Genomic DNA, 23,979 nt, shown 5'->3' with positions numbered 1-23,979 from the left:
AAGTGCACAGTGCTTTTAAATGACTTTGTAACGTGAATGTTTTATTTCTTCTGTTTTGCTATTGATCATTGCAACGAAAAGAAATACTTGCCATTTTGAAAACATTATACAGTTGCAAAATACAATACTGTATCTGAGTATATAAACAGTGCAGTGTTTTCACATCTGATAAGACTTAAAATCCACATATGTTACTCAAAGGGGCCTTTCTGAATAGTATTTCAGCTCTCAATGGTACACACCCCACCATCATGCACTCAGTTGTTCCTAACAATTAATTCAGTGGGGACCATGAATGTCTGTATCAGATTTCATTGCAATCCATCTAACAGTTGATAGACATGCTGCTAGCAAAGCTAAGAAACCATCACCTTATCAGTGATAGCATTAGCGTTTCAGGCTTATAAGGGAATATCTTCATATACACATTTCTTCTGCTGTGAAGGTCAGCAGTGTTTTTCAGTCTCTGATTCCTGTGCAAGTTTGAACAAATAAGCAGCTATTCCCTATAGAGGATTCCTGTCCGTGAGAATTTGTCATTAATATTCTCCTGGCATAAAATCCCAGATAAGGACTGGAGAGGAATGTTTTTGGAAAAGCATGACAGGCTGGATTACACTGCCGCCAGCTCCTTGGTGACTGCTGTCTTTCTGACAAGCACCAATGAGCTGGCCAGAAAAACCGGCTGCCATCAAACGAGGTTAAAAAAAAAACCAAACCAAAAAAACAAAACAGACACATTACATGTGTTAAGGCTCGAGAAAGAAAGAGACGTACATGTGAGAATCGAGTTATTTACAACTTGTGGAAAGATAGCCACACATTTGCACAAGAAATGCCATTTCTTGGTTTGTTTATTTGCTCTTTCTCCACAGGAGGAAAAGAAGAGGACACAGATTAAAGGGGCTGGGGAGGATGTAGGAGGTTCAGTCGTGCAGGATAAAGGGGGAAGAGGACGAGAAACAGGAAGAAACAGTTGTTGACAGGAGAGGAGAGAGGCGTGGAAGAACCATCCTGTGATAGCCGTCCAGCACGCATGCATAGGTGTGAGTGTTTTGGGTATACATTGGTTTCACCGGCCACACTGCTTCATTTCAAACATATAAACCCAATTGTATACAGAGTCTTATGGAAGCCACCCAATTTATTACAGCGTTTTGTACAGCGGTTGCTCTTATTTATTTATGTATGTTACATGTCTGATTGCCTTGAATCCCCTTTGGTTGATGTAAAAACTTTGTTGTTGTTTTTTTGTTTGTTTCTTTTTTTTTCAGGCAGTGATTCTTCCAACAACACAGCAGACAACTTACTGTACACTGACAGAGAGACAAACAGACCGACACAAATATACAGAAGACATACAAAGAGATAGAGAGAAAGAAGGAGAAAGGCAGAGGATCAGAAGCAGAATTTGAGTGCCATGCCTGCAGACAAGTTACTGTAACCGTTGGAAGAAGATGGCAGTAGAATTATACAAAAAAATAGGAATTCAACTGCAAACTAGTCGATTAACAAAGACGTGATCAGCAAACCTTAACATCCACAGAAATATATTTGGCTTCTTGTTATTAGTTTATTCATTCATTGAGATTTAATCAACAAAAAAGGAAGAAAAATAAAGTGACCCCATATTGAAGCAGTGTCTTTTCTGGTTTAATTGAGTCCATGCATGTTTCTTTTAGCAAACAGTCGAGACCGAATAAACTTTAAGGTTGGTACCATCAACAAATATAAATCAATACAGTTATTCCTCCATATTACATCTTTAAAACTGAGACTCGTGAAGCAAAAGATACTGCTCCCAGAAGGGTTGGTACCTACATGAAATTATAGACTGTACAAGCTGTCATATTATTTCTCCCCACCAAGTAATTGTTCAATAAATAAATTAATATGTGCCATTGTGTAAAGACATTCTGCTCAAAGTTATGAGCCCTCTTAGGTTGTTTTATGATTCAAACAGTGAAATAAAATGATGATATCTGTTATAACTGAGAGCTGCCAAACTATTCATTTCCCTTCTCCTACCAAGATGGGTTTTCTTTTAAAGTGCTCAAAACTAGACCAGAACAAACCTGCTTTACAACCATGACACATTTTCTAACTTATACTGGAGGGGATTTCAAGAAGTCAGTAGAAAAATAAACATTGTCCCCAACATTGCATAAAGAAGCAATCGATAAATAAATTCATTCAAGTCAATAAACTGTATTTTTTATATCTTAAAAGTTCCTCACACAATCATCAAAGTGAGAGGAGAAGGTGCTCCCCAACAGAGAAAAGATGAAAACTGTGGTTGTACAGTATATTGTTGCAAAGTTCATCAGTGAGTCATGCACAGGAAGTCCACTTTGTTTACTATTTAACTTCCCTCGTTGCTGGAAAACTCCTATTCTTCCTTAGGCAAAAGAAAAAGGGGGTAAAAAATGAACACATGCCTTTTAAAACCTCATTCTTATCACTATCACACTTCAGGTAGCTGCTTCACAGTAATCACAATGAGCAGGAAGACACCGATCTGTTCGGCTCTAGTGTTAAGGTCTTAGTCCTCTGTTCTATTCCCTGATTGGCTGATTGAGCGGGCACACACGCTGCAATTTCCACTTGAACTCAGACTGTCCTGTACTGACGGATTCACCAGGTAAAACATCCTCCAGTTTGACTGATCGCTCCATTTAGAACACAAACATCCCTTCGTTTCATTTGTCTTCGTAAAGTGGGAGCTGAGAGGCATAAAAACAAAAATGAAGAAATTATACTGTACTAAAACAGTTGTGACTGAGTGAGAGGCAATTTTTATTTACTCAGACTATTTACATATCTATGGCAGAGAACTACACTCGTCTTTTGCCGGTGTCGTGCCTGCCTATTGCTGGTTACAATTTAGATATTTGTGTGTTTGTGTGTTAGTGTGTGTAGTGATGGTCTAGGTGCCAGAAGTGAATCAATTTCTAATGTGTTTGAAAGATCCCCTTGTTTATCTTTATTTCTTAAGCAAGCATTTGATTCTCCCTCATGTGGACAGCGAGGAAACATCAAAAACGATGCTCGTGTACCTCCACCTGTCTTCCTGTACATTCAAAATAGTGGTTATTATCCTCAATTTATCACGACCATGTCTATGGAAAAAAGCAGCTGAGGGTTGTTAAGTGGCTCGGTTTTGGTTGGTGTGGTGACGATGAAAGCTTTCAGAGTGGGAACTGGGTAACGTCAACAGTACAAAGGCAACCTCTGATCTGTTGGATTGCATCAGTGCAAAAGAGATTTGCTTATGCAGCTCTGTCTTTACTTCTCCGTCATGGAACTCATCGCTCAAGCCCACTGTGGGCCCACTGTGGCCCCACCTGGGATACTATGGTTCAGTGCAAAGTCTATACAGTGCTGTATAGGACAGGTACTCCATAGTACTCTGAAGATCATGCATACAGAGAGACAGAGTAGGAAGCACACTATCTTACAGTACAATCCTTATCTGTGCAGTGTTTAGCATGTGCAGTCAGAAGGATAGGCCTGTCCCTGGTTTGTGCCTCGGACATCCTGGTGCCACATCATCATAAAACAACTTATTTTAAAAGGTTAAACTGCATTTCACTGAAATGCTGACATTTTCTGAGCCTTCTTCAATTAGAGGTGAAATTGTTGGGGTTGCCGTTATTAAAGTATACTGTGTATGTTTTGTTGCAACAGGGAAATTAAATTGATTAAACACTAATATGTTGGGTAACAGCTGTAAACAGAAGTTTTCCCACAGGAAAACCGTTACATCTTATCATACACTTATACATAGATTTTTGTCTTTTCTTTTTTGCTTTATTATAAAATTATTCTTATTATAATGTTTTATTATGTTAGATTTTCTTTATCATTATAAGACGATGACAGGGTCGAGTTGCTTGTCTTCAGAAAAAGCATGCATGTTTCCATTTCCCTCCGCTTCGTCTCAGTGTGGTTTCTGCAAGAAATGTCTGTCAGCTAGTGCTCCTCGTCTTCAACCCTCCTTTCTTTTACTTTTGGGATGTAAGGCTTACAAAGATTTAGGTGTCCTTTGTTGCATCAGCTCATTTCTCATTAAGAGTCACTTCCAAATCTGTGTCTCACCATTTTGAAGAATTCACCTTGCAATCAAAAAGTTGTGTCTTTGATACCTGAAAAGGAACAGATTAATAGATATATATTGTATTATTACGCTCATTCCTTGCTGACTCCCAGGTGAGTTTGTAGTAAGGAGTCTCCTAACAGGAGGCTCAGTTAGTTGCCATGGAAGTGGCCAGCCCCTCCTCTTCGTCTCCCTCTTCCTTCTCCTCGAACGTCTGAACAAGGCCGGAGGTGACATCGGAGGCCTTCCTCTCTGTGATTGGCTCTGCTGGTGGTTGCCCCGGACTACTGCCTCCAGAGGCATCCCCTTGTTGCGTGGGTGGAGTCAAAGTGGCCGACTCCGGCTCCATGCACAGTGTCACCTCCTCCTCCTGCCCAGGACAGACGAAACCAAACACACACACAAGATTCAGTGCACAATGATCAGTAACCACCTTAAAATCTTATATAACATCGCAAAGATGATAAATTTTATTTGATAGTTTTTTACATTAGAGGGGTAGTAAGGACATTTAGGATCATATTTGTGTCACATTTTCATAAAGTTACAGAACTCAAGAAAACAAAAATACAAGTGCAGTGTCTGAAGCAGCAGAATCACATAATGCAGCTCATCTGCATATTTCATTAGACCACCCACAAACATCTCAGCATCATCTGAGATAAATCTGACTCTGACTTTGGAAAACTCTTTCCACAGCTTAAGCTATATAAATGCTTTCAAAGGCTGAACTGGTGGACATTGGTGGAGTGTCATTTTAAATAGGTTGCTGGTCAGAAGCTAGAAGACAACACCATCTAGAGAGTATTCTCTAATTTTATATACAGATATATATATATATATAACAAAGACAGTGTTGTAGGTGTAGGTGTTCAATGAAAGATTAATATTTCAATATTATTTTTTTTTCAATTAATGCAGTTAATGATATTGTTATTTGATTGTTTAGCATTGTTGAAAAAAAATGTAGTTAATCAAATAAAACCTGCAGTTTGCGCTTAGTTTGCTCAGCACTTCACAGATCAAATATTAACCACTAAAGATGTAATTTTATGCAATCTAACCCCATGTTCACCTTACCTTGATCTCTTCCTCCTCCTCCTGTTGCTCCAGTAATGGGGAATGTTCTGTTCCCACCAAATCATCTCCAGAAGGGACACACATGCTGGGTTCCACCACCGCTGCCACACCCATGTAGCCGCCTGCCTCTGCCTGATAGGCCTCCATCTGCCCCGTGTTCCAGAGGTCAACCAGTGGTGTGTGAACTGGATGGACCAGACTGTGGATAGTGCTATTGGGTGTTGCTTGCAAGGAGTGGTTGGCACTATGCAGCCTGTGCTCCAGAGACTGGAAGCAAGGAGATGGAGGTCAGAGAAACTGAATTCTGAAAAGACAGAGCTGCGATCTGTTGCTTGTTTGTGACCTGTTTTTTACCTCTCTGTCTGTATGAGGGTTGACACTGAATCAAGCAGTCAAGACTGCTCTACCAACAAGCTACTGCCATCTTTTTAGATTATTGTTCAGATAAAGTCCATAGAATTAGTACCAAATTATAGTTATCTTTTAACCTCCAGAAAATTGTAATAAACTTACTAGGTGCAAATGTGCAACTACAAAATGTTGTGAGGAACCAAGACAAACAACACTGAGCTTAGTGTGATTTAAGGCACTGATTTTGAAGATGTTTTATACTTAAATCCCTCAGACCTGAGACTCCACCTGCTTTAAATCAGTCACCTGTTGTTGCTGATACTGCAGAAGCTGCTGTTGCTGGTAGTGTTGGATCTGTTGGATCTGCTGCAGTTGCTGCAGTTGACTCTGCTGCTGGAGAGTGAACTGCTGCTGCTGCTGTTGCTGTGAGAGGAAATGAGCTGCCGCCTGCCCGTCATACCCATCGGTCCCCATAACGTAAGAGCCAGCAGCAGGAGACGCCACACCGGAGGGGTCATTGTTGATTGGCTCCCAGGCATCAGAGGACGAGAGGCAGTAATGTCCCTGGGAGACGTACGTATGAGGCCACACTTCTGCTGACGAGTGGTGCAATATCTGATCTGGAAAAAAATTGAAAATTGCAGCAGCTCTTCAGACTAGGAGGGTTGATGAAAATACAAAGACGGAATTTTGCAGTTTTGATCACAGTTATTAGCAAAAAGCTCAAAAGTTTGAATCATCTGGATATAGTATGAAGAAATATAAAACCAGGAAATCCTGATGCAGTGCTGCTGTTGTTTGATTTAATTGAGAAGTGTGCTAGAATAAAATCTCAAAATCTAGATCAACAGAAAAGTCTCCACATTGGCTGAATAAGTGATAACACAACAAAGAAAGAGAAATAACAGAAAATCTCCAAGCTGTAAGCAATACAGTTTGAACACTGGCACACCTCATCACTTGTGTCAAACTGTACAATGCAGACACAGCTTTACTTTTGTGTTGTTTATTTTTCTCTCAGGAGAAGGGTATAAATTGGGCCAAAGAGTAAACACCGCCACACAATCACAGCTCAATGGTAAAGGTTTAGTTATTTAAGAATTATGAGATAATCTGATGCTGATGCATTTATAAAGAAACGTATCCTCAAGGAGCTGTATCTTACAACAACAAAGCACTCACTGTAATTGTCTTCTCAACTGAGACAATTACAGTGTAATTATATACAGGAAAAAAGCTTGCACGGTGAATTCATTGCTGTGAACTGAAACTGTCCAAAAGCACTATTTGAACAGATGCAGTGGCTGGGTTTACCTTCCAAAAGTCCATTTAGGAAAATGTGAAATTAATAATGAGGGAACCCTCCAGCCTGGAGACAAGAGATGGAACAGTTTGGTCTCATTACCAAGCATCCTGACAAATGCTATACTGCCAGCTATTTGTCTGCACCCACACTGTTTACGTGAGAAAATATTTCAATGCAATATTTGTAGCAGAATGTTTTTACAGTGTTGCTTCTATAAATTAAGTCACTGTTGCATAGCATACTACCATTTAGTGAGTTGTCATGTATTTTAAAGTACCATTTAGTTCATTTTTTCCTGTAGTTTCCTGTCTTAATTTTCATCTTTATTTATTACTACTTATGAAATTCTACAACAAAAACTATTTTTAGGTCAACTTGCTGTTATATGTGTGGTCCTTTACCTCGACTGGTGATGCTCTCCTGGTTGACCTCACTCAGATGGGCCACACTGCCCTGGTTTGATCCCGACCGTGGGCTCTCTCCATCCATTGATGACCAGGCTAGAAGTGTTGCTTCTGAGATTGCAAACTGCTGTAGGATACCTGAGGTCAGAATTCAGAGGACATTGTGAATACCTGCATCGTTTTAATTGGCTAAATAATTGGCATGAACCTCACAAAGAGATGTGATGAGGACATAATACTGCTGATGTCAGTTAACAGACTCTGTGGAGTGCCTGCCCTCATGTCTGTGTGAGTTTCTGAACCTGCAGCGAACCGAGCCTCCTTCTCTCCGTCACTAAGGTCACTGTAGGCGTCGTTCTCCAGCCGCCGCTCCTTTTCCCTCTCCTGGGTGGTGATGCGGGACTGGGGGAGGCCTCCTGCACCCACCGTCTGCATTCCCCAGTTTTGCCATTCAATCATGTGAGCAACACGACCCTGGGCCATTGCTGTGGGCTTGGTCACTCTTTCCTTCATGGTGCGGGTCACCCCTTGAGAAGAAAACATGGTGCAAAGGTGGCAGCAAAGGAAGGAAGAATGGCAAAATAAAAGGAGGAACATAGGGAATGGTAGTGGGAAGGATTTCAGAAAAGCAAGTGAAAAATCAGAGATTGATGCAAAGGAGAGTAGATGAGACATTTGTGAAAAAGATAGAGAAGAGAGCGAAGCAGCAGGTGTGTTGTTTGGAGATAGATGATTAACAAAGAGAAAACAAAGGGGAGGAAAGAAATAAGATAAATACGTTATTATCAAGTGTATATCACGTTTTGGTCAAAGGAGATGTGATGACTAATGACAATATGGATACCCAGTGGAGTTAGACTGATAAATGAGAATGGGGATGATATGATTAGCGGTTAGTGTTGACCCTCTATGATGAATGTATGAAAATGTACTGCATAATAATATTTAAGTGTTATTAGGTTTTGATATGAGGAATAAAATTGACACTAATGAAATCTGGAACTTTTAGGAAAGAATGATTAAAGAATGTTTAATGTTGGTCCTGAGTATTCACATGGCTGTGGTTGAATGCGGGTCTTCATGAACATGGATTGTGAGAAAAGCTAAATGACATGGGTTGTGGAGGTTATATTCATGTGTTTAATGAGACTAAGTTATCACCTCACACTCCATGGAAGAGAGGAGACAATGATGTGTCTTGCACAAAGGTGCACCATGGGATGGAATAGGTTAATTGGGGTGAGGTGGTTGTGTAGCATGAGTAATGAGAGGCTGGCTTGTTGACATTATAGCTTTCACACCTCTGCTAAGCTGCAATGGGTTAGCAGAAAACAGCTCTCTTTCTCCTTGCTGTCTGTCTAAAAACTTGACTCATGCAAACGCTGCAGAACATCTTTTAAGAGAAGAAATGTAACAAGCTAATACCAGCTCATATCCATCTGCATAATGACTGTGCTCCATATTTCATGTGACCAACACATGATGACACAAACTGCAAATCCCTGGTGGTGGCACATGAAGATGAGTTTCATGAATAAATTATAAATAAATTATAGGATAAATCATTACCACACCGCACAGTGCAGCAGCTGCACTTCATTACACTGCACTACAATACATTTCACTGCACTCAAATAAACTGCACTGCACAAAACAGCTGGATTACACCAAAAACACTGCACTAAAAGAAAGCGCTTCATTACACTGCACTCAACTTAGTTTAACACAGCACTTTGCACAGTTCAAAACATCCATACTAAAACTTGCTCAGGACAGCACAGTTTCACAACCACTTAACATAAAAAAACTACACTTCCCACTCGCCACTCACCTTTTCTTAAAGCAACAAGCTGTATGATGATGTGTGTATGCGCTGTGTTTGTCAGGTTGAATTAATTCCGTCAATGACTTCTCATGAGTCATTGGCGAGTGTTATCACAGTGTGGAGAGGAAGTGATACAGGGGAACCCATTTCGGGTACCATGCTGACTCCAGTCCCCACTGGGGACGGAGCTAACATGGGGGCGATTTACCAGTTACAGCACAGACACACACCTGACACACCTGACAGAGAAGACTTAGCCAGAGCCCCGATGCCATAGGCGTTTGAGTTCCTTTTGAGTCGAGGCAGGATTGATGTTGTGTCTTCCATAGACAGCTAGAGGGAGAGAAAAGAGAGGAATGGAGGAGGGGAAAAGGCATGGAGAAAAGGAAAGTATGGAAAGTGTGACAGGGCACACAAAGATACCGCGACAGTGTGTGTTAGAGAGAGGTGAGTGGACAGGAGAAGTGATGGAGATGTTGGATTAATACATTATGATAAAACCTGCATTACCCAAATCCTTATTCCAAGTTATTGTTTTTTTAATCTGCACCAAAAAGTGATTCTGAATGTACTCACTACCGTGCAACACTACGATAAACCGAAATCGACTGTAAAGCTGAGGTGGTGGGGATTGTGAGGGAGAAAGAGCTGATCACTTCCAAGGTGAGTTAAATCAAACCAGGTGAAAGAAAGAAAGAAACAAATGGAGAAAGGTAGTAGATGAAGGAATGATGTCACAACACTTACATTGATTCCTTCCCATGAAAATTCTGAACGTCCATGCTGAGGAAGAGAAATAGGAGGAGAGAGGGATGGGGAAAGAGTGAGAGAGTGACAGGACAGAGAGAACATTGACATGCATGGAGGGGGAAATGGGAGAAGACAAAGACAGGAAGAACAGAGAAGAAGGGGGGGTTGCACATCACACATGCAGTGGAAGAGAAAGAAATTGAGAAAAGGTAGAGGGGAAAAAAGAAGAGACAGATACACAGGATTTTCCAGGAACGAGAGTGAAAAGAGTCAAGGACCACAATGACAGGGAGAAGGGAGGGGATTAAACAGGGATCAGTTTATGTTTGCTCAGTTATGTATAGCAGAGTGAATATGCTACGGATGAATGAGTCTTTTCTCTGGTTACATGTGCTGCCAAAAACACTGAAAGCCAGCAGAAAATCGTGTGTGTGTGAGAGACAGAGATGTCAGTTCTGTGTTGGATGGTATCTGAGGCTGTAGACAGACGGGGGACTGAGGCTAATGGAACGAAGGTGTGTGTGTGTGTGTGTTACTAGGGCTAAAACAGATAAGAAGCACAGCAGCCTCAGCCACACCATCTCTCTCTCTACCAGCTGGGCTGGCACTAACTACACTAACAGTGGTGGGTCACCGCATGTGCTGAAATGTTTTCACCTGTCTGCAGTACAGAGACAGTAGAGGATGGGTAAAAATAACTCAACTCAAATCATCCCAGTGTTCAACTTCTTCTTCACTCTTCTTTATGATTCATATTCTCTATTTTTTTTACACTCTTACTTCCCTCTGAATTTTAGCAGAGTAGACTTCGTTAAGAGTATTTTCCACTGCTTGTCAAAAGACTGTAATGGCTAAAGAGCTGTAACTTAATGCAAACAGAGCATGACTAGAACAGAAGTGTTCACTGTCGCCATCATGCAGCATGTCTCCAGATAGCTTGTGTCAATCGATATCAGCCTCTTCCTGTTTTTTTCTTCACTCCTTTTACTTGTAATTCTATTCTTTGCTGCATCTGACTCTCTGCTTTTCACTTTCTTCATCTCCCCCTACATGAGTGGGTGTGATGTGAAATTTAACATACTGGTAAAATTGTGCCCCTTCAAGCACCAAGCAGCCCTAACAACACTGAAGTGTGCGTGGCTGTTTGTGTTTTTTATTTCTTCTCTGTAGGACTGAAGGGCATCCTGGGGCACGATACATAAATAAATGATGGAATCGGTCCATGGCGCATTTGGTGGAAAAGAGAGTCCAAAATGGTTCACTTTCCTGTGTCCACATGATTAGTATAGCAGCAGGGGCGAGGAAAAGGAGAGGAAAAGAGTAGAGAAGACAAGAGAGGAGAGGAGGATTTACAGTAATAATGGTGTATAAGAAGTCAGAAAAAGAGGGACACCACAGTTTTTTTGCCTTAAACCAACACAGTGACTCAACATCAAGCAACAGAGGTAATGCCAACAGCAATGAGCCAACCAAACCAGTGACCGTTCAGTCTTCCTGCTACGCAACCCCAACACAGGTGAGGTCGTGTAGAGGAAGTTAAGCAAATGACATTGACATGAAATGTGACATTTTACTAATCTACTAGCATAAGCACCTTGACTAATACAGAGCATGTGAGCTGCTTTTAGAAACAGTACTCATCATGTTGTTGCCTGTGAAACCGGTTTAATCAGCAGCCATGTTGGTTCCTCAGGTGGAGTGGCAACAGTCCGCCAGAGGAAATCAACAAGAAGAGTGAGCTAGACTGACTGCTGAAGACTTACCTGCTCCCCATCCTTCTGGACTGGCACGCCATCTGCCGCTGAGAGAAAGGTAAAGGAAGGAAAAGAGGAAGACAAAGAGAGAGAGACAAAGGAAATATTATTCTGAGCATCTAACAGTTCAGTAACAAAACCAGTTCAAGAGCACAACAACTCATTAAACCACAAACAGCAGGTGCAGAGCACGATTCAGTGTCCTGAACTGAGGTGGTTACAAGCTGCAGTCAAGGCTTCTGCAAAACATTTCCAAACACGTGAACGAACATTTCACGCTTGTAACTTACAAATGATTTCAGAGAGATTCCATCAAACACCTGCAGGTTATACTTCAGCACCACTGGATCTAGATATGTCCACTTAGTAACAAACTTTTCAGACTAAGAAGGATATCATACACAAAGCCATCCTAAGAGCACAGTGTAAATGGGAGTCATATGAAATACATGTTCTCTGTTGGATAAATTAACATTATTATCCCTCCTCTTTCCTGGCTGTCTAATTCCTAATTAAAACATTGGTTTAATTATAGAGACTGCACTGGTAATGGAGTTTAAACACAGCTTCAGTCTCTAGGTGCCTGCTCTCTGCATCAGAGGGTCTGAGCTGTGTGTGCAACTCTCTGAGGGGCTCACTCCTGTATCAGCACTCTGTCTGTTACTATATGTGTGTGGCTGAGCCAATCATGATTTTCACAGCCACATTTGGCAATCATGACTGATTCCTTGAGAGCTCTGAGAAACACACAGTTGAGTTGTTGGCTCTCTGGATGTCCAGTGATGTCTCTGACCCACTGACCCAGTGATTCAGAAACATCAGCTTCACTCTGTCTCCGTTGGGCTCTCAGATATTACCCTTCCCTCTGAACTCCTTCCAGTCGCATCAGATCACGGCAAGGGCAGTAGACAAGGGACAGATTTAATTCCAGAAATTGACCCTCTTTACTCTCACAGGAAGGATGTGCCAACTACGAATCAGGATCACCCTGCTTCTTATCTGTAAAATTAATACAGTGTCCACACATCTGCTGTCCTAATATTGTAAAAATGTACTGCAAAATTACATGTACATGTAATTACTGTATGTATGGTCGCTTGTACATCATCACTTGACTCATCAGAGACACTCTGGTTTACATGTTGAGTTAATTGACTAGTCACAGGGAGTGCTATACAGCACAAATAAACAGATATAAAATGTCCTGTAGCTCTTGAGGAGAGTGAGAAAGAGAGAGAGAGACTTTTCCAGGCAATAAAAGTCTGATGAAAGATTATGCTAATGGGGTCACGTGATAATTAGATTGTTACAGACTTTTAAAGAGGCTGTTACAGAACATTGTTTGTAGTCTACATCGCAATTTTTGCTATGTTGAAATTAAATCTTCACCTGTGTATTTAAGAAGGTACAAAAGCATTTAAACTCATATTAAATCATTTGATGTAAAGACCTGAGTAGAAGTCACTTTATTTTAAAAAATTCTGTGAACTTCTGTCATAGACAGTTTGTAAAGTTAAACTAAAACTAAAACTTAAAGTCCCTAAAATGTATGGAAATGCAATACTAAATTGGTATTCAATATAAACTCTAATAGCAACTTACACTCAAACAGTTCTATTATGTTACACACACTGCCACATCCTCTTGTCCTGCTGTAACCTGGTTTATTTTTTTAGTACTGCATTATGATCCATCAATATCTCCGCCACTGAAGAAACTCTCATTCTGTTTTCAGTGTTTCAGTCCTAAAGAGCCTAGAGCCTAACATGACTCTTTAATGTTAAGGACCCGACATTAAGCATAGCATCACAGTTTTAGACTGAAAATATTAACTCCTCAAAAACTCAATTTATCTGTTCTGGAAATGTAATGCACTTTACTTTAAGCCACTTAACTGAAGAAAAGTGAAATACAACGTTCAAGGGCAAAATGTTCGATACACTGCCAATTACTGTTTTTCACAGCCTGAGTATTTTAATACTGTGTTAGCGTGCTAGCAGCAGGTGCTGAAAGTACTCTCTGCTCTGCTGCAAATCTACCCTTTTCTATAAATGTTTGAGAAAATGTGAGTGTGAACAAGGAATTCCTGGAAAAGAAAGTGCTTTGGATGAGCTCATTGTCACCCCTAAAGAAACTACTTCGCTTCGGAGTTTGGTATTCTCAGAGGACATGGACACAGATTTAGATTCAAGCACAACTTGACTATTATACATGGACTCTGAGTGACCTCAAAATGATTAGCCTGTTTTTTTGAGAATGTGGAGTGTGGTGTAAAATGGCTATTTTTTGGCCGAGATCAGTTTAAACACACACGTCTCATTTTCTGCCTGGATGGGAGAGACTGTCCCAGATCTCTTCCCCATCTTGGTTAAAAAGCTCTCCTGCAAAAACTAAATGTGCATGAATATATATGCACCTCTGCATATTTCTAAAACCCTGAAGCAACATGTGATGCACAGAGGCACACATTAGGCCACTCTAGTTCTTTTACTTCACCTTTTCAGTCTCTCCCCTCTCCATCCATTACCCTTGTTTGGCCAATTAGTAGATTAGCAGTCTGTCTTCCTCCACAGGAATCACAATATAGTTCAAGGGTTCTATGGACTGCGGCAGTACAAACTAACATCGGAAAGTCATCCAGAATTTACACAGCAGTAGACAATAAACATTAACTACAGAGTGTAAATATATACATCTATATTTTCCACTCTGGGTGAGCATCATATGAGATTACATCAAAGCATGCGCTATCTGTGAAGTGAGCCACAAGGGTTTGGATGCTCATATCATGCTTTGATTAGTCAGAGTTGTTTATAGTGTCATATCAGAAAATCTCTATATAATGGGTCAGTAATCATTATCATGCATCCCAGTGATTTTTGAAGCCGTTGCACACTCAGTATTTCTGTTCTCAGGTAGGTGATGCTCTTAGACAGTCAGCAGCGCAGTAAGCGAATGCGTAGTTCTGCATCTGAGGAAGCAGGCAGGATCCCTCCTTAAGGAGACAGCAACAAAAACAGAGCACATGACCGGAGCTCTGAGCCAGCTTTTCTTTCCCCAGCACTCTCCCTCTACCCCCTCACACACAGCGGTGCATTGCTGGATACCCCCCTGCAGTCATAGGGGAGCTAGGCTTGTCTAAGGCGAGGAGAAGAAGCAAGCAAGAGTGAGAGAGAGCGAGGAGGGGGAAATAGTGGAGGAAAGAGGCAGCAGCCCGGTTGTGCACAACAAATGACCTAAGATCTGCAGCGGCTGCACTGTCAGCTCCAGCTCTCGCTATAGTGGCTTGACGGCTCCTGCTGAAGTGAGAAGCATTAGAGCTTCACCCATCTTTTCTTACTTCCAGTGTCCTGCAGCGGTAACAGTGGAGAACGGGGCGTCTCAGTGCATGTTTACCGTGACAGCTGCAGTAAGGCTGGTTGCCATGATGGGGTCCTGCCTTGGATAGCAGCCCTCTTGCAGCGATATGTGCAGATGCCAGATCCAGAATCCAGCAAGAACACAGCTGAGGACCAGAGCCCAGATGGTTGGGAGACTTTGGTCAAGGAAATGATGCCAAGTGTGTCTCAGGTCATCATCCACATACATACATGCAGGGGCTCTGACATACACTTACTGAAACACAGTTACTGAGTTACTGCCATTAATTTGGTGCAATGACATCCTGAATCTGCATGCCCCTTTCACTGGCAAGTCTGACACGGCTCATTAATCTGTTTAGGCATGACAGTGGCAGCCATGACAGTGGCAGCCATCCTGTGCAGGTGAGCTGATAGTGAGAGAGGGTATCACTGGTGCAATGAGTGTGGTAGATAAAAACCCAAAGCTATTTTTATTTTTTTATAGTATTTGCCACAGGCAGATGAAATCCAGCATCATAAACCTGATCACTCCAGTAAACATCCTAATGGCCTGTTAAATATATAATGAATATTTAGACTTGAAATGGAAAAGATGCAGCTATACAATTATGTTTAGATTACGAAAGAAAACTAGCAGAGGATCCCATTAAGTATGTGGCAGACTGCAATTTGTATACAGGGATTCTTTCTTTTCTTGCTATTTGATATTGAAATGAGACTTTACATCTTTGAGAACGTGGCCTTTTTCTTTAACAGTACTGAAGTGGCTACGAGCTGCAGATAAGTAAATCAGTGCTGGTTGCTCATTCATACACAAATACACATAAACTCACACTCATGCACACAGTCAAGTCTCATACTTGGGAGGAAACTCATACCTCTTTTCAACCAACACAAACTTGCTGCTAGTGCTGGTTCAAAGTTGGTTCAGATTGGGAACTGTCTAAGAACCGGTTTGCTTCTCCAATGGCTAGAGAGACACCGTAGAGCTCATTACATCACCATGTACAACTGCATAATTTTATGTCTGCACCGCTAACTTTAAACATAACAATAATAACTACAATATCCCCGTACAAGTGTGCCTGAATTTGTGAGCACTAAACACTTCTGGTCCACCACATATGTGCTGTGAGGACTGGTGAAAATGTCCTCACAAGAATAGTATTTGTACTATATTTGTCCTCACAAGGAAATACAGACAGGAGCACGCACACATACACACACTTCAATATACCCCACCCTCTAATACACAGATCAAATTATAGAGATTAAATCCTTTCCTTCACAGCATTATGTTTCAATTCCACAACGCACTCATTGTTTTCTGAAACCTGCCATAATGTGCCTACACACAGGCCTATTATTTGTGATGTGCCACGTACACATACAGGCTGAAAACACTACAGTATGTACAAGGGCACGCACACATACACAGCAGTATACAATTTAATCTCTTGGCACCCAGAAGAGCACACTTTGGAAACTATGACACACAGGCACTCAGTCAGTCACTCACTAACATAGGTCTGCAGGTAAAAAACAGTAAGTATATATACTACATTGGAGTCTTTGGATGTATAAACATATACACGTACACATACACATACACGGACAGACAGATAAGAGTTATCAGGTCTTACCATGGCTCAGAGACACTACATCACTGAGTCATTCACCTTGAATATGTTCATGTGCACAAGGCTTTTCCAGCCTGGACGAGAGTCAGTCAATCAGCTTCCACTTCAGTCTGCCAGATTTGCCAGTTTACAGGCAAACTGTGTACTGGCAAATCTGGGACATGGCATCAGTTGTTGACTGAATGTGCTTAAAGCATGGTGGTGCAGTGAGGGTGTTTGATTTTTTTAAATTTAATAGTAGGGAATCCCTCTCTGTAATGCAACAGTGAAAACATAGTGACACAACAAAGTGGAGAGGCAACAGTGTTGTATAAGCCACTGCATATTTACTCCCACACATGGGACAATGTGTGCATAAATGCAGCAGCAAGAATATAGTCATACGGGGTGGGGGGTTAAACACGAGGTAATTCATGGGTTCATGTACCAACGCACACAGGAACATGTACACAAACAGTACATAAAGCAAAACACTTGGCTTGGTTGTATTGGAAATGTTTCTATAATTGCAATAATATATCTAAATTGTGGTAGCAACACTGAATAGGAATCTTTTAAACTATTGGCTTACTTGAAATAATGCTCTACAAAATCCTTTTAGAAAATTCTCAAATGCTAAATTGTGTCTAATTACAAGTAGAAGATAAATAGTCTTAATCAGGCAAACCTTTCACTGATATCGGATCATATCAGATCTAGGAATGTAAACAGTTGACAATTTGTAGTGTTTGGTGTTACCAACACATTTTGATCAATACCAAAAATACTGTTGCTTCATATCCAGCTCTATGCATGTGCACAGAACAGGCTACTACCGCTTATTGAATTAGTAGTGTCAGCAGCACCGTTTTAGCAAAGCCAACTCAGAGGAAGCAAAAGGAAAGAGTCTGCTTAGAGGCTGCACAAACAGGTGAGAGTTGTCAAAATGTCCCACATTCATATTTATAATTTCAGCACTGCAGCCTGAGCCATAATATTCACAATGCCCTAAATTATACTGTGATTAATGATGTGATTTCCAGCACTCACACATATAGTGTGGCATGGTAACTGGATACAGAAAGTAGTTCTGTTGTGTAGCTTTCAGCACTTATTTCTGCTGATAGCATTATCAACACTACATCTAGAAATGTAGTTATCATGGTAACAGTATTACCAACACCATTTTTGGCAGCTGTAGGAGTTAGCTCTGAATGAAGCATGCATAAGCTGTGTACTGCACACAAGCTTACTCATAGAGGAAAAAAATACTGCTTGTAGTCATTTTGCAATAGATCTGAGTGCCTTTCCTCACTGGTGAGGAGAAGCAGAATGTGCACCTCCTTTCAACTGCATCTCAAGGCCTTTGCTCTCTGAGAGGGGTGATGGATGGCGACGTCTCATCTCCTGTACATCAGCGTCTGTCTTCACCTGACTCACATGTGAACAGCAGTGATGAGGGAGGTCAGATGATACAAGAGTCCTATATTTTTGGATTTTGCATTTCATAATGCCAAATTAGCTTTAAAAAATAGTTTATGTTGCTTAATACAGTGTCTTCAAAATGTGCCATGCTTCTGCTTTTTTGGCCTAGTTGGCTTTTTTTAAAGCTTTCTTTATTTAAATGAATTGAAAATATATGTACACCTGTATTAACAAATGGTTCTGATGTTTTAAAAATGATCTAAGGTAAGGAGTTGTTCCTACAGATGGTCATAAATGTGTATTAATTTTTCTACTACTAAAAAGATGCCCACACAGCTTCTCTAGTGTCACATTACTCATGACATTCAAAACAAAGTAAAAGGTACAGTTTCTTGCACAATGCTATGCTGCATGTAGCATGTCAACCTGCTGGGCACCGACATATTACAGTCAGGGTTGTTTGTGAGGAACAGACAACTCCCAGTTATGATGAAGCTAGGAGAGATTGTGTTACCAGAGAGCAGGTAAATACATCTTTCACACAGAGACAGATCCAGTCCTGCTGCTCCTCCTGTTGAGCACGGCTTGGCAGCATGGACTGCAGTTGAGAAGGCTGATCAATAGCACACATTAAAGCCATTCTCACCCAGGATAAACACAACCACACCTCTAGATCGGCATTACTGCTGCCGATTCTGTAGTTTACAAGAGAATCACAGACTCAGGCACAAACAGCTTGAAAACTCTTGGGCTTCCTTCTCTCTTAAGTACTGTTTGTTTACATATTCATGTTAGATTATAGTACACAGCTTAAGATATTTGCAAACTAAATCGTAATATTTCATTAAAGAGATCTACAATCTTTACCACATGGGACTGGCAGCATACAGTGTACTTTGGATGTGTACTTATGCATATTCTCCTTTATCACAGCTCCTTATCACTTATCCCTGATTAGAAGACGTAACCTCTATTAGTAGAGCAGTGTTATTGGATTCTTAAGATTCTGTGATCATTTGGATAAAAAAAATCAGTATTCAGGTGGCTCACAATCAGATTAATGTGGCACCTTTCCAAAGCCTTTTCTGTACTTCAATTACAGTATTTCCAGCAGCTTGAGTCACCGTGCTTGTGCTTGTGGGGTCTCCTGTCTTGTCATGAGTGCTGACAGAAGGATCCCAACCTCCTCTCCTGCTCTGCAATGTGTCAAATACAGTAATTTGGACGGACTGAACTGCTGTAATGCTGCTTGTGCTGTATTCAGTTCACACCTGCCTTCTTAACTGTGTCACATAGGACTCTTTCTTCTGCACTTGCATATTCTAGATATTTTTAAAATCCTCTTCATCAAGAATTTAAAAGTAAAAAAAAAGGGAGTCAGGGACTGACACAAGCATGCTGGAGATCCTGCCTGTAACCTGGATTTTGACATTCATGACTGCTGTAAAGGTTAAGCTTTCAGATTGTCAGAGTGATGTTGAAGATATGTTCAGGCTAAAGCTTTGCCGTAAATATGTTTAAGAGACTGACGTGCTAAGTAGCTTATTAATATTTGATATGAAAGAGAGCCTTCTTTATTTTTACCTTAGAGCGTGATTCATGCTACGTGATACGCCCTTGTGAATCATATTCAAGCAAACAATTGATTGTTTATCTGAAATCATTATTTAAACTATCTTTTCTAGTCATTCCCAGCTCAACAGCAGTCCGGGGTTTGTTTTAATTAACACATTATCTATTGGTTTATCCAGGAGGGTCCTCACCTGAAAACTCCCATCAAGCCCTCACACCCTTGCCTGCACATATTTGCCCCTCCCTTTCCCCCTCTCTTTCCCCATCCATCCGTCTCCCCTCCTCCCTGCCCGTCTGCCTGCACTGAAATTCTTCCTCTGCTGCTTATGTCTTTATCCGCCCTCTATCCCTATTATTCATGCAAATAATAAACTGCAAACGCCCCTGACAATGGCATTATCCCTTTTCCCTCTTTCCTCTCTTTTTCCAAGCCATGCTGCCCTATAAATAAGCACTATCACAGTGTTTCCCTCTCCCACCTCCCTCCTCTCCATCACTCTCTGCCTCCTACTCACACACATATACATACTGCCAAACAGAATCATAAATCAAGGGATGGGAGGCGTGAGGGAGGGCAGTAGGGAGGTAGGGGATGCAACCACACACACGGTAGCACATTTCAACACATATCGCCTGTGAAATCTTGCCTGTAAAGCTGTGTATACAGCTCCTGTGACCATACATCCACAGCTTGCCTACACGCTGCAATGACAGCGAGGCAAACAGCTCACACACAGAAACACACACACATTTGCAAAGACTGCCCCTAGTCTCTTCAGCAACCCTCATTCCTGCAGGACCCCTGTCCTTCCCCTTGTCACCCCACCACCCCAACTCTCCCTCAAGCCTGCACGGAGAGACGGAAAGAGCAGCGGGGCTTACTCAGTCTCCTGGAGCCGATGCATCCCATGGTGTATTCACAAAGGCCCTGGATACAAGCGTGGAACTGTTACCCAGACACCGTGCATTCTCCCTCTTCCTCTTGCGACTTTCTCTCGGCTCTAGCTTTTTTTTTTTTCTTGCTCTCCTGTGCTCTCTCTTTTTCTCTCTCCCTCCTGCGCTTGCTCGATCACTCTCCCTCTCCCTCTCCCTCTCTCTCTTTCTCTCTCTCCATCCTCCTCTCGCTCTCCGGTGCAGTGTCTTAGACAAGATCCGGTTAGTAAGTCAGTATCCCTGAGGGAAACAGATTATGACTAAATAAAGATGCAAGACATTACTGGCCCTTTTAAAAACAGATCTGTCATTTATATTTTTATTGTTTTAATTATATGTATTGAGTATATGTATACAATTATATTATATAGCAGGTAACCAATTCAGTTTGAAGCTATGCTTACATTTATTCACATATACTGTAGGATCCAACGATAACATCATTGGATAACATGTAAAACTGAAATACCAAAACAACCACCAACATTTACCTAATGAGAGGTTAAAATAACAGATTGGCTGTATGTTGGGTTGCCACTAACAGATCAATAGCACAGTTGTGAGGGTGCCGGCGTGCCATTGTTGTAGAAATCTCTGCACTGCTGTAATGTTGTTGAGCTAAAATGGGGGATTCTCTCTCTGTCTCCCTCTCCTGTGTGCGCTCAGCCTAACAATGCACTGCAGCAGTTTCCTCGTGCCTCTCCATCTCCCTCTCAATAACCCTCCACCTCCTCCACCCTCCCTCCCACTGATCGCTGAAATAAAATTGCACACACATACGCCAACACTAAATAATCCAGAGAGAAAAAAAAAACAGCAGAGGGTTTTCCTTCACAGTGAAGTCGCTGCTGAGTCTCCACCTCTCTCTCTGTCGTCTCTCTGTATTGATCCGCCCCTGAGTCGACTCTGCGCTGATTTCTTGCTGTTCACTCTGAATCACATCAACACTTCTCAGCCATCATACTCCCTTCTTCTCGGGTGGAAAAACAATCTCATTTCAATCGCATCTGTATGTCTAACACCAGCACAACAAAAGCCTCCACTTCCCTTCCGAATCCATCTGTCTCACTTCAATTTCATACCAACACTTTCTTTCTTTCTTTCACTTTCCTTCTCACCCCTACCACTCCTTCTGTGTCCTCTCAAACTCCTGCCCCTTTCTTTGAGGATAACAAATGTACGTGTGCTGGTTCTACAAGTGTTGGTCTTGGGAATGACGCAGGAACAGTCTGGACAGTGAAAAGGGTACGTGTGTGTTTGAGTGCAGGGGAGATGGGGGTGGGGTTGGGGGGGTATGCATGTGTGGACACTCATGTTGACTTCACACACATTGGGTGAGGAAGAAAGAGAGGAATAGAGCAGGCCAGATGGAAGGACAGAGAGAAAAAGACATGTGCAGATGGGAGTGATGGAGAGGAAAGCAAAGAACACTTGAGTCATGTGCGGGAGAGGTGTGGAGATGATGCTGTGTGAAATAAAAATTAGCACTCCAGAATGGACGGTGGAAAAACACAACAATCTAGTCACTTAGTTTGAGAATAAAATAGATATGAAGAAAGAAAATAAATAAGCATTGATGTAAGATAGCAAAATGTGTGTGTGGATTTATATAGATGTGTGTAACTCTTAGCTTCTTTCCCACTGGGACAGAGGAGATGAGGCTGTAGGCTGTTGTGAGGGTCCACTAAATCAAATACCCTGAGTTTTGTTTTAGAAACACCCCCCCCCCCAATATGTGTAATCATGCCTGAAGCAAAATGAGTCTACTGTCTGAGACACCCATGTCTCCCTTGCACCCTCTGAATTCCCCCTCCATCTGCCCATCATCCTGTGTCAGTCGCTGTCTTGAAGTCTTCATAATGCTTCAGTCAGTCTCTACTGCATCATAGGAATTCACGCTCTTAGCTGAAATCCTCTGTTAATCTAGGTGTATCTATCTCCTTCCTTGTCAATATGAATTATTTTTGGTTCTTATTTCTTCTGTTTCAAACTTAAAATGTATTTACCCCTGTGCACAAACTAGTTCAGATTAATGAGATTCAAACACTCACATGCTATAGCTGTAATTAGTTTATTCACAGAAAATTGATATCAGAATAAACGGACTATCTTTTGGTCTGCTGGTTGAAGATTAAAGAACATTTTTACGATGTCACGTTGCGCTCCAGAAAATCATTACCAGTACTTTTTTTAAACTAATCAAGTACATAATTTTCAGACTAATTGATAAAGAAAATAATCATCAATCGCAGGCTTATCGCACACACTTCATGTACAGTAAATACAGTATGTCTGTTACACAGTCTTGATATATGATAAGGCCTGTCAACGCAAGACAAGGTCGGCCACACAGGGAAGGTATTCTTGACACTAATCTCGCTCATGATACATGGCACATTCACAAAGATGACTGTCTTTCATTGACTTTATCCACTCCTTTATAACTCACACACACACAAATTCTAACAAAGCATGTACCATGACATGAAACTACTTTGCAACACATGACAGATTTCTATCATGTTCCTGTTAGCACAGCTCTTTTGTTGTCTTATCTCGGGCGATGATGCTGCACTTAATTTAAATGTAGCAGCACCTGTTTAATATTATCTTGTGGACCTGCAAACAACTAATTTCTGTAATCAGTCACTTTCATGTACCTGCCACTATCTGTCTATCTGTTATGTAAGTTGCACGTATAATGAATAACAGCTTCAATGCTGTCTGTTCCAGGCACTCAAAAGATGTTCGGTGGTGATGGATGGAAATGCCTGTAAATGTCTTTGTAAAGGCAGCCTTATTTTCTGTAGCACAGTGCAGACTGTGGATCAGGAGGTAGATTAGTCATCCACCAATTGAGGGATCAGTGGTTTGATACCAAGCTCACACCAAAGTGTCCTTGGGCAAGACACTGAACCCCAAGTTGCAGTGGTGAGACAGGCTAGTCTCTGGCATCCACAGTGTAACTGTGTGGGTTACTTTGTGCACCAATGTGCATTGTCTGTTTGTCTTTGTCTTTATTCTCTGCTGTGCTAAATCTAGCTGCTGCTAGTCTCTGTTACTATATGTGTTAATTGGAACCACATGTTACGATTTTGCCCTGAAGGACCCACCAAGTTAGTTAGTTAGACAGAGGATATGTGTGTGTCTTCAGGGGAAAAGGAGGGTGACATCCAGTCTGCATTGAGGTTCACATAGAGAAGGAGGGAATATATGAAAGTGCCCCATTTAGAGGAGAAATGAGGAGAGGCAATGAAAGAAGGGGGAAGAGAGAGGAGAAAAAGAAGAAGGGGTGATTAAAGATGGGAGGGAGTAGTCGTAGGAGGTGGGTGGGGACAACGGAAAGACATAAATGCTTAGAACAGTCTCTAATGAGGTGTTCTCTAATGCTTGTGCTTATGTGATCACAGCAGGTTTGGTTTAGCCACTGAGAGACACGAGTCTATGTGTATTAGTTGATGCTGTGGGCTACAATTTCTAGCTTTTTTTCTGCAGCACACAT

At 41.4% G+C, this 23,979-nt stretch overlaps 1 protein-coding gene across 12 annotated transcripts in view; it reads right to left on the bottom strand.

Moving 5' to 3' along the window:
- Positions 1 to 65: 65 nt before the first annotated feature.
- The window catches only part of fam131bb (family with sequence similarity 131 member Bb), a 50,960-nt gene continuing 27,046 nt past the window's right edge, over positions 66 to 23,979 (bottom strand). For 2 of the 12 annotated variants that reach the window (XM_026370580.1, XM_026370579.1), the window contains 7 exons: positions 9,810 to 11,613; positions 9,293 to 9,395; positions 7,540 to 7,764; positions 7,235 to 7,375; positions 5,834 to 6,147; positions 5,177 to 5,443; positions 66 to 4,466 (listed from right to left, as the gene is read on the bottom strand). In XM_026370580.1, the coding sequence (XP_026226365.1) occupies positions 4,245 to 4,466; positions 5,177 to 5,443; positions 5,834 to 6,147; positions 7,235 to 7,375; positions 7,540 to 7,764; positions 9,293 to 9,395; positions 9,810 to 9,992 (1,455 nt within the window). In that variant the 5' untranslated portion in view covers positions 9,993 to 11,613 and the 3' untranslated portion in view covers positions 66 to 4,244. Of the gene's footprint in view, positions 4,467 to 5,176; positions 5,444 to 5,833; positions 6,148 to 7,234; positions 7,376 to 7,539; positions 7,765 to 9,292; positions 11,614 to 20,426; positions 20,558 to 23,979 lie in introns of those variants that run through there. The other 10 variants (XM_026370583.1, XM_026370581.2, XM_033326400.1 and 7 more) reach the window with 10 other exon arrangements.

Source organism: Anabas testudineus, chromosome 16, assembly GCF_900324465.2.
Source record: "Anabas testudineus chromosome 16, fAnaTes1.2, whole genome shotgun sequence".
In the NCBI taxonomy this organism is placed as follows: domain Eukaryota; kingdom Metazoa; phylum Chordata; class Actinopteri; order Anabantiformes; family Anabantidae; genus Anabas; species Anabas testudineus.
The sequence above is the reverse complement of the archived record's forward strand: the minus strand, read 5'-3'. Positions and strand labels throughout refer to the sequence as shown.